The 10,983-nt window shown below is 36.5% G+C and overlaps 1 protein-coding gene and 2 long non-coding RNA genes across 3 annotated transcripts; all 3 read right to left on the reverse strand.

The window, feature by feature from the left end:
* Window positions 1-4,409: 4,409 nt before the first annotated feature.
* Window positions 4,410-5,569, reverse strand: LOC110378684 (uncharacterized). The gene is made up of 2 exons (XM_021338049.3): window positions 5,483-5,569; window positions 4,410-5,404 (listed from the first exon to the last, which is right to left on the reverse strand). The coding sequence occupies exons 1-2, from the start codon at window positions 5,507-5,509 to the stop codon at window positions 4,625-4,627; spliced, it is 807 nt and encodes a 268-aa protein (XP_021193724.2). The 5' UTR covers window positions 5,510-5,569; the 3' UTR covers window positions 4,410-4,624.
* Window positions 5,570-7,523: 1,954 nt separating this feature from the next.
* On the reverse strand, window positions 7,524-8,112 carry LOC110378685 (uncharacterized). Its single transcript, XR_002429672.3, has 2 exons — window positions 8,034-8,112; window positions 7,524-7,745 (listed from the first exon to the last, which is right to left on the reverse strand). It is a non-coding gene; the product is annotated as an uncharacterized LOC110378685 (long non-coding RNA).
* Window positions 8,113-9,725: 1,613 nt separating this feature from the next.
* Window positions 9,726-10,546, reverse strand: LOC126055140 (uncharacterized). Its single transcript, XR_007511258.2, has 2 exons — window positions 10,381-10,546; window positions 9,726-9,985 (listed from the first exon to the last, which is right to left on the reverse strand). It is a non-coding gene; the product is annotated as an uncharacterized LOC126055140 (long non-coding RNA).
* Between the last annotated feature and the right edge of the window lie 437 nt (window positions 10,547-10,983).

Below are 10,983 nucleotides of genomic sequence, written 5' to 3' on the forward strand. Positions count from 1 at the left end.
TCAAGAACAGATATTTTCGTAACGGAGTTTTTCAAAAACTCTATGTGTAGCTTTTGTTTATATTAAAAGAAGACAATTAATTCTATTTTATGTGGAATCGTTTTTATCTTTAATTAAGCTGCTTAGGTACTTACCTCCTGCCTAGCTTTTTCTCAACTATATTGGAGTTGCCTTTCAGTATTACCGGATGCAGCTGAACAAGCACGTACCCAGAATTTTTTGCCGGAGGGGGTCCAGGTCCAGGCAAATGATTAAGGTGTCGCGTAAATGGATACTTAAAATTAAAAGAAAATTGTTTTCACAAATTATTTAATGCATAATTATCTCGGTATATTAATACTTGCCCCAATGACCGTTGAGGTGTCCCGCCACCACCCGCCCGCCCCGCAGATCAAAACTGAGAGTCATATTTGGCACTGTACTTACTACTGAGGGATTTATTTTATGGGTTGCATCTATTTTCGGGAGGGGTCCGGACCCCTTTGCCCCCTCGGTACGTCCTTGCAGCTGAATGCCAGTGTTTTACATCGTACATACATTACATTTTTGTCGAGCTACCTATCTGACCTCCTCAACGCAGTTATCCGGGTCACCTGATGCTGGAAAGACTGGCTTCGGGCGAACTCCAAATGTGTTCAAATGTCAAATGACTGCCAGGAACCACTAATTAGTTGATGACACTCGAGGATAGCAGTTTCGAAGATAACTTTGTCTGTTTAATCAGAGCAAATGCATATTTACGAGAGCAACGTACAAATATGCACTCGGAAGTGCAGCCAGCCTGCAGGGCATGTCAAATTAAATTATCAACCTTGTCAGTAAGGTTGATATTAAAATTGTCGTGTTTACATAACTCCGGGAACTCATTTTTGACAAAATCTCGAACACTGGTTCTGTGGTAATGACTTATTGCACGGGGCTCTAGATATTATGATCGTAGCACTCATTTGTAATTCATGATGGAATACTTAGTGCATTCAAACAAAAGAATTAAACATAGTTTTCCAGTTATCCTGTGGTATAGTATTTGCATACTTACCTACCTATCAATAACTTACTTTGGTATCGTTGTCTAGGACCACGGGGAGATGGCCTCAACGGCATCAAACAACCAGTTTTCAGCAACTTTACTATATTTTGGTAAATGAAAATCTAGTGTTTGTTCCTATATAATTTATTAAGCTGAATAACTTGTTTGCGGTAATCTAGATACATAGTTCAGCTCATCATATGTATCTACGACCGTTTGAAAATAAACTGCGATTTAACTTTATTTAACCATGCTCCTTCATGCATTAAGCAGTAACATTATTTTGTCTAACTTTATGAAGGTAAAACCAAATAAAGTGTCATCTAACTTCATATTATTCCGGTGAAACAAGTTGCCACAACTTTTTTTGCATTGTATAGGAGACCTCATTGACGTAGGTATTCGTAAAAAGCTTAAAAAGAATTGCGTTTCTTAGTAATCGTGAGCTATCGATGACGACTTATCGGGGCGGGCAAATCCATCAATAGGTTCCTAGTACCTATTTTAGAATTCCTAGGATTACAGAATATAGTTTTCCCTACTAGTTAACCGGCAATTCCACAGACCATGGTGCTATCGAAGCTTCAAACCAGAGCGCTGGCTTGTTCTTTGGTCGAAGAATGAAGACTGTCTGCATTGCCAAGTTGTATGGCAATGTAGAGCACTCCACCAAATGACAGTGATGCGAAGGATTTTTTCTTATTTATTCATTTTTTGCTATAAATGTATAGGTACTTGTTGAATAATATAATAGTTTAGTTATTGTTTGTTTAATTTGAGGTATGTATTGTAGTCCAGTGGCTAAGTAAGTGCATAATTATGAAATGTTATGTAAGTATTATGATAATTTCATTTTAAAACTAATGATAAATTCCAGGACGACGATAACAAAAGAAAAACTTAGATTTTATCAAAGCGTCTCATCGTGTAATTTTTCCCAGTCAACAATGATTTTGCATATTTTTAAACATTGTATATCTTTAGCACATAAACCGTTAACATGTTCTGTAAACCCGACTTTTCTAAACTTAAAGTAATAGTGAACAATGAATACTTACATGTACTAACTAATCATCTGCTTAAAAACTCTGTACCCACGTGTGTTCAGCACATTATTTTGTTCTATGAAACTATCTAAACCAGTGGATGAACGAATGATTACAACGGAGAAATAAATTAAACCTCGATCAGGATATAACTGTGCGGATGAAACCGTTATGTTTAAAAAAAATATGTTATGTTTGCAAAATCTTAGAATTAGAGGAAAATAGGTAATACCTACACTGTCACATTTTATTTGGAGTTCACACAAATTTCCCCCTTACGTCAAAAGTGCACGTTTGTGTGGACTTCTTAGAAGGATATTATGATTAACGTCATCCCCGAACAGTTTTCTGGCGTGAACGTGACTACTTATATCTGCCTAATATCTTCGTGCCCTTCATGAAACATGACGACAAGTCAAAGTCAAAGTCAAAGCTCTTTATTCTGTCGACAAATTAGATTTTTTTTGTACATCTTGTTGTACTCGAATTCGTTTTTCAACCAAAAACGTTGATACTCTAATAATATTCATCATCTTTGAAATATGTATAAGCATACAAATAATACATGCGATGGCACAAAGTTTCGCAAAAAGTCGTTTCGTATTTCAAAGTTAAATGAATGAAAAATATATTATCAAAATTGTTTTAAAAATATCTTGTTAATGAAATTCAACGAAATGTAGCTCGGGTTTACTGGCCCCAGATTTCTATATTTATGCTAGACAGATACCTAATATTAATATTTAAAAGACTTAGCGAAAGGTTAACTAGTTACCAGATTACGAGTAGGTATTGTGTATCCACTCGGAGTATGTCAATAACTGGATCTGAACAATTCGTTACGTTGCATCGCAAGGCCGTGCATAGGTAGGTATATTGGCAGAATTTTCACGTGCTCATGTCGGTTTCAGTTGGTTGAATCACAAATTACCTTAATTCGTGTTAAATGCTCTTGGCAGCAGCTACAACAAACAACTATCCTTACAAGCCCATAATGTATGATTTGAAGTAGTAGTAGCGATATAAATTGTCTTATATCCTGTGATTCTGCGATAACTTCAGCAGCTACAAGATACACAACTTTTCATTTTCAATTAAGGCCGCCAGCAAAAATAAAATGGTGTCGTACTTCCTTCCTTGTCATACCAATACACTTGTATCATCCTTAGCACCTTCCGACTGAACTCAGGATCATCAGTCTTGCCTCACAAGGTTGACCATTGAGCGCGCCTTAACGAGAGAGCGATCGAGATAGCTGAAGATATCATAACTCAGGCGGTATTTATTGTGTTGGACTTGTTAACCGACTTCCCAAAAAGAAGGTTTTCAAGTTTATATGATTTTGTACAAACATGTTATTGAGGTCTCTGATGACACGACAAAACGACTTACATCGTGTTTGGGTTTACATTAGTTAAATAGACGTCAACTACACCGAAATCCTCTAAAAACACTGAAAATATTTAAATTATGTACAGTTTTAAGGGAATAAATCTAAGTTCTATAAGTCGACACATACATTACCTAGTAAACAGAGCTTTAAATCTAGACACATACTTCAGAGTTAGCAGTGTTTTTAGTTTTTTTTATTCAATTACGTAGAGCATAAAAATTTGTTCTGAGTGTTGACGTCTGTTTTGGTCAGATTTGCTTGCTAATTTAAAGTACCTATACATTATATTTTAATCTACTAACAAATAGGTTATTTGAATATTCTAGAGTTTATATAACGGTGAGCCCAAAAACTTGCAAGTTATAAGATAAATACTAATTTCTGGTATATATTCGAGGTATATATGCATCTATTGAACTTAAACTCATTATGTTAATAAACAATGATGGAGTAACAAAAACACTTTACACAGCTGATCGTAGCTGCAGCAGAAATGATAAAAGAAATAACATTGTTAATTATAATAATTTAAAAACATATATTTATAATTGGAGATGAGTAAAGTTAAACATCCACTTATAAATAGGTATCTCTTTCAGACTTGGGTGATTATTTGTATCTGTAGCAATATAGCAGTGTAAGTATTTGTTTAAGTATTACATTATTTATTAGCCCCCTTACTTATAAAATCTCTAATCACCTTCTAAGCAACATTTTAACTAATCACTACTTAAAGTCTTAAGTAGTGATTAAATGTTAGTTAAGACATGATTAAGCAACGTTTATAAGTAAGAATTTTCTTAAACAGCCCTTAAGTATTACTTATATTTAATTCACGTTTATAAGTAAGGCTGTAGATGTTTTACCGACGATTTCAAACATAATAATTAATCAGTGATTTTGAATTGATCTCTTGAATGAACCAAGGAAGATTTGATATTTATCCCTTCGAGTATGCATCGTAAAAATAAACCCAGCGGATAAGAATAAAATATTATATTTAATTGTAATTACACAAAATACAATAAGTTTTTATCAGTCATTGAGTTCGTCGTATCAACTGCTTTTTCAAATCTACGCTATTAAACCTATTCTTGTGAAAAAAATATTCTGTTAATATTAGATCACATAGACTGACCAAATATAAAACTCTAGCTAAATTCCGAATAAACTGAGGAATCCTATAGCGTCACTGAGACTATCAACATCATCAGTATTGTCGATGGGGACGCCCAATTTGTTTAATGCTTTTACCACCACTTCAGGCAGTGGCTTGTTATTGACTGCATCAGCTAATTGACTGGACAGCGAAGGTGAAGCCGTGCTCGAAGCTGGCGGTGATGAAGATGCGTCTTTCTTAGATGAAGTCGGATCTGCCGTCGCTGAAGTTGGTTTAACTGTTGTTGAAGTTGGTTTAGCTGTTGTTGAAGATGGTTCCGCCGTAGCTGTAGTCGGTCCTTCCGACGATGACGTAGGGTTTTCTGTCGATGAGTTCGGATTGTCTGTTGATGTAGTCTGTGCATCTGTTGATGAAGACTCTAGTCCCGCTGTCGAAGTCGGACTTTCTGTCGATGAAGATTCTTGTCCTGCTGTTGAAGTCGGGCTTTCTGTTGATGAAGTCTGGTCTCCCGTTCCCGTTGTTGACGTCGGGTTTTCCGATGATGATGTCAGCGCTCCCAATATAGAATTTGGGTTTTCAGTCAAAGACGCCAGGACTCCCGTCAATGAACTTGGTAATTCTGTCGATAATGTCGATTCGTCTGTTTCAGTGGTCGGCTCTTCCGTCATTGAATTTAATGCATTAATAAATTCATTCATAGCTTGTACTACTATGTTTAAGGTTGGGGCTGGCGATGCGTTGATTGACGTAATTCCTGGTAACAGAACAGCCAGGGGTCCTAAGAATGCCTGCGAGTAGCCAACACTGGCTAGTACCTGTTGGTACAAAACAAAACAAAGTTCACGTCAAGCTTTATTTAACAAATATTAATAGTGATATAAAACAGTTCTAACCAGGATAGTCGTGGACACGGTCTTCATAGCGGCTGCTTTCCAAGATTCTTTAAATAATACTTATGGAACAGTTGCCTTACTCCTTATATAGGTGCATATGTTTGTGTTTACTAGCTGATCGCCTTACAAAATATATTTATATGAACAAATAAAGAGGTAAATAAATATGACAGAAGTGTATAAATACATGTATTCCGTGCTTACGTGGGTAGCTAATTATTTGATTAAAATGTATTATGTTTGGGTTATTCATCAGCAGGTTTCTGTGGAAACAGATGTTTGTTGTAATGCCCGAAGTGACAGATGTAGTCATCAGCCTGGAATGTCAGTCAGTTGGTGCACCGGTAACAACTGGCTTGAGTCTGCTGGCTTTCGTTACGGATATTTGCAAGGATACGTGGAGGTGCACGAAGCAGGTCGGTAGATGTCTACATTATTTAATAGTCAGCATGTTGATGAGATGTCACTTTCAAAAAAGCTGTATTTTCAGAGAATTTAACGTTATTCTATACCAAGGGCTTATCCATCATGTTGGGTTCATAACAGAAATAAGTCACGGTCAAAACATTTATAATTAAATATTCGGTACAAACAATTGCATAAGTTTGTCGATGTTTTCCAAAGACTTGCGTATTGAACTTCTTCTTAGTAGAGTTAATGGAAAAGTAAAAGGTGTTCCTTTAGGAAAAGAAACAAGAGGTGCAGAATTTGCCATCTGAAGATAATATGTTGGTACATTAATTGTGGTGCACAGGGATTTCTTCTCTAAGTTTAAAGATGATTTCTCGACAGCATCATCATCATCCTCAGAACCTTTTTCCCAACTGTGTTGGGGTCGGCTTCCAGTCTAACCGGATGTAGCCGAGTATCAGTGCTTTTACAAGAAGCGACTGCCCTATCTGACGCCCTCAACCCAGTTACCCGGGCAACCCAATACCCCTTGGTTAGACTGGTGTCAGACTTACTGGCTCCTGACTACTCGTGACGACTGCCAAGGATGTTCAATGACAGCTAATATTTCAGAAACTTAGGCAAGCTTCGAGGCCCTTCATACCTTGCTTCTGGGACGTTCAACAATAAATAGTAATCCCATAAAAAGGAGTGTTTTATGTTTGATCGCCATGTAAGTCCGTCTGCGGCACCTAAGCAGTTAAACGTATGAATCGATTTGGATGCAGCGGCTGGTTTTTGTATTGGATCATGGATAGCGACGGTTTGGTTTAGAGCGCCTGTTAAAATGTTCATTTCAAACTTACTCTTCGAAGCGTATTGACTTGAGGTGTATGAACGGTAGCATCTCATTGCTTACACATTTGATTTAAGTTGTTCAAGGCTTATTGTTATTGGTTTTTTATGGAAATTAATAAAATAGAAGACTTGGTTTCCCTGATCCTGATATCATGGTGCATTGTCAGTGATTGAGAGTGAGAGTGTATTGAGCTATTTCTTCTTACTAATCTAGCTTAGAATTTATTGTTAAATATGTACCAGCCTGCTTGTGACGTACACGTATACATATACCAATTGTAGTGACAAACGTGTAGCTAAATGCGTGTAATTATAATGCAAGTGCAGATCGTTATCTATCGTGGGGTGTCATGAGTGTCGAGACATCATTCAGCTCCTCGCAGTTAACTTACCTACTTAGGTAATAGTTTTTGTGTACTATACTAGACCTATGTAGATAAACACATAAAGGAGGACTAGATCTTATTATAATATCTAGCTGTTGTGTTCTGACGAATACAAGTCTTAGTATGGTTCCCCGTATTTCGATTTCATACCACGTTCATCCCACAAGTCAGAGTTAAATAGTAGGTATACTGCGGTTTCCTCCGCAGCGAGCAAATGACGACAACGCATTCAAGGAAACATTATTAATTATCCACATTTATGATACTTCTTTAGAAGATCTATCTGAAGGTATATCTACTGCAGTGAAATTTTATTATAGTGCCATAATACATTAACACCATGATAGTAGGACATCTTACTAAAATGTCTAAGTCTAGGTTCAGGTTGTGGAAAGTACAGACAAACATACAAACACAAGATATTTTTATTATTTTATTTCATTGAATCTAAGTAAATAGAATCCATTATCAGATCAAATGGAGCCTGACAGGAGTTTTTGTAGGAACTGAATGAAGTCGTCCTTATATTTCTGGTCTACGCTTTCCAGCGCTGGTTTCAACACAGAAAGCAGCAGGTTGATGGTGCAGGGCACAGGGTCCGCGGCCTCCGACATCATCACACATACCACCTGCAATCATATGGTGCACACGTCAAAAATACATCAATGTGTTAAAAATTACAACCTATTTTTTTTTTGGAAGCGACCATCGTTGTCTAATCAATCTAGTTATCTGGTGAGTGACACAATGCCCTCTGGTTAAATTGCTCATTGAGTTGCTCTGTTCTTTATGCAGCTTGTGACAGTCTGATCTCGGTAAAAGAGGCAACAATACTTCTGGCATTGTCATGATAGTTCATGCACTTGAGCATGACTTCATAGCTTCCAGTTTGGCTAGCAGTAGGTCCTGTTACTCACCAGTAGTATAAGACACAGAATCCTCATGTTGTGTTGCAAGCTACTGAACTCCTGAGCATGCAGTGATGCACCTCACAAGTGCACCTTATATATACGAGCATGCAGACTTGTTTACTGCACTTTTTAATTGTCTGAATGAACAATATTCCACGTGTTTTTCATCAGAAACAAAGAAATGTAGCTCAATGCAAAAATACTTGTTATTGTAAAACAAAAGTTTTTTTTTATTATTTAATCCATAAATAATATTGGCAGCCTTATAATTAAATACACCATACGGACATATTTTCTATTGTGTACTTATATATTTATTTGTACGGAGCCAATCTAAAACCGTAGCAAATTGTTCCCTCAAGAAGTTCAGCGCTCATTCGGAAGTCCAAACGACTGAAAAATTTACTTACATATTGTCAATAATAGAATATAGCATTCTGAAGGATCCAAACCCAGTGAGTAGAGATCATTTGAATAATTTTTAGTATCTTAGATCGTTAGCAGACCAGTTTTCTTCGGCCTCTGCTTAAAAACCTTAAGGGTACCCAGCGTTGATCGCCATCCCATCGCGTTATGAGAGTGAAGGTATAGTGAGTGCACTTGTGTCTGCGCAAACGCTTGTGCACTATAATATGTCCTGCGCTACTGACTGATCTCCTTATATGAGAACAGGCTTGTTAATCGACTTCCTAAAATGGTAGAGGAATCCCTTAGAAACCTAGGGCAACTTTGGAAGTTGCAGGCATGCATAGAGTAAAAACTTAACACTTAAGTGTATATCTGAAGCAATCCGTTAAGAAGTAGGTGTCAAAGTCAAAGTCATAGCTTTTTATTTCGAGATAAAAAGCTGTTAGTACATAATATTAAGATCAATCACTATTCCCTGCTCGTAAAGCGTACATAAATTACATTATGCAATAAGTAGGCAAAACCTATGTAGAGGCATCGATCATTAGCTATATGCAGTCACATTAATAACTCGAAGTAAAACACAATAATAAATAAATAATAAATCACAGTAGTAAGTCTGACTAAACCTGTAATAAATCAAAATAATAATTCTAACAAACTAAAACTTTCGTCTAAATACTCTGGCATTGAATAACAAGCCTTAGCTATCTATCAAAAATTCTCGCATTTTTTTCTTAAAATCGTTTTCATAATGTTTACAGGTGATTTTTTGTATATTACAGTGGACATGATAAAATGACAAAAAATGCTACCTCATAAATAAGGAAATGTCATAATTTTTTAATTCTTTAAATAATGCTTATATGAGTCTGGTATATTTGCCATATATAGCACGAACACATTTTTTTTTGTGTTTTAAATATATAATTTGCATTTGTGGCATAAAATACGACACCATTTTTGTAAGAGTGGATGCCCCATGCCCCCATACGCACGGTATGCTCTTAGTACCACAGATGGATCCACTACCCTAGCTAATTTGAATAATTCATATATTGGTTCAACTTTTTACATATGGTGTCGATGTGAGTTTTCCATTTCATCTCTTCAATTTGTGACTCTTCATATACTTACTATATTTAGGGTGTCTACTGGATGCAGCTTTGTTTATTTCGCTCCTGACTTTTTTTTTGTACAAAGTTTCCTTAACTTGGCTTTTACTCCCATTAATTAGGTGACCAGTCAAAAATATGGGATATAGATTTATGAAGTTAAGTAAAAAAAACATTGTTATCTCAAACGCATACTTTATTACAATTCATACATTTATTACAGTAAGGTAATCAATATGGAAATACATAGTGCGAACAAGATTGCATAAAACCTTTGACTTAAGTAGCAAATACTTTATCCAATATGTCTGTAGCGATTAAGAGTGGAAACTTGCTTAATACATAACTCTTGAGATTCTTGTACATCTCCTGCGTGAGGCCGCACTTGTCTATGCTGCCCTGCGCAAGCGCACACTGCCACACACACGCCAATACCTGGAACAACATTAACATTAAAGTATCGTCAGCCATTTTCACAAAAGTAAACTTCAGGCGTCTGTTAATGAGTGAAACATCTCCACTCTTCAGCCGAACGCTTCTATGAGAGCCCACTAATTAGCAACCTCTACGATCACCAAAATAAAAGGCCTACGAAAGAATACGAGGGGTTTTTAGTCAGTACCGCATCGCATCTAATCCACAGCGGGAGGGGTCATTTGATGATTTTTGAACATCGTAAAAAAAGCTATCCCCAAGAGCATCTAACTAGAGGAGCGCTGATTCCTCTCATCACAAACATGGTTCAGCAATTGTCAGACAAATTGAACACTAAAGTTCTCTGGTTTGTTTGTGAGAACTATCGTGAACATAATACGTTGTCTGTCACTTACAAGGATGATCAGCCAGAGAGTTCTCATGATGTCGCTGGTGCTACTGAGTTGCTGAGCAATCCCTGCAGTCTATATACCGCTCAGTGTGTTTACTGCAATATTGTGGAGCTGTGCAAATATTAGCACAAAGCATTCACTTTGCTACAGATATTTTATTGTAGGTACTTAACCTAACATCAGTTTGTATTGTTTTTTGTTTTCAATTTTATTGCAATAAATATGCTACTTTATAAATAAAATTGTTTATTAGTTTTTCAAAAGATCAGGTGCATTAATATACATAGATATTATTATTGTCTTAAGTTTATGTTTACTGTTATTACTAAAAACAAGTTTTCAATTTTCCACTATAAAGTGAGTGTAGTATGGTCCAAGAAAAACTCTTCCTAGTAGTGGTGCTATGATGTCAGATAGATAATGTTCAAGTTGTTTGTATTGCTCCCGGCTGAGGCTGCACTTGTCCAAGGTTTGCAGTTGCTGTTCCTGCGCCGATTGCGACAAACACGCCAGTAGCTGGAATGGTCAATGACATGCATACAATATTAAACTATATTGTTTTTACGCTAAAGCGGCTGGATTAAGAGACCTTGTGGTGGTGTACCC

Source organism: Helicoverpa armigera, chromosome 22 (genome assembly GCF_030705265.1).
Source record: "Helicoverpa armigera isolate CAAS_96S chromosome 22, ASM3070526v1, whole genome shotgun sequence".
NCBI lineage: Eukaryota > Metazoa > Arthropoda > Insecta > Lepidoptera > Noctuidae > Helicoverpa > Helicoverpa armigera.

What these genes read in the sequence shown, in the direction of transcription:
- LOC110378684 (XM_021338049.3), bottom strand. Translation starts at nt 5,509, where the DNA reads ATGAAGACCGTGTCCACGACTATCCTG. An exon ending in CCGTGTCCACGACTATCCTG is followed by an intron (nt 5,405 to 5,482) that starts GTTAGAACTGTT and finishes TTGTACCAACAG; the next exon opens with GTACTAGCCAGTGTTGGCTA.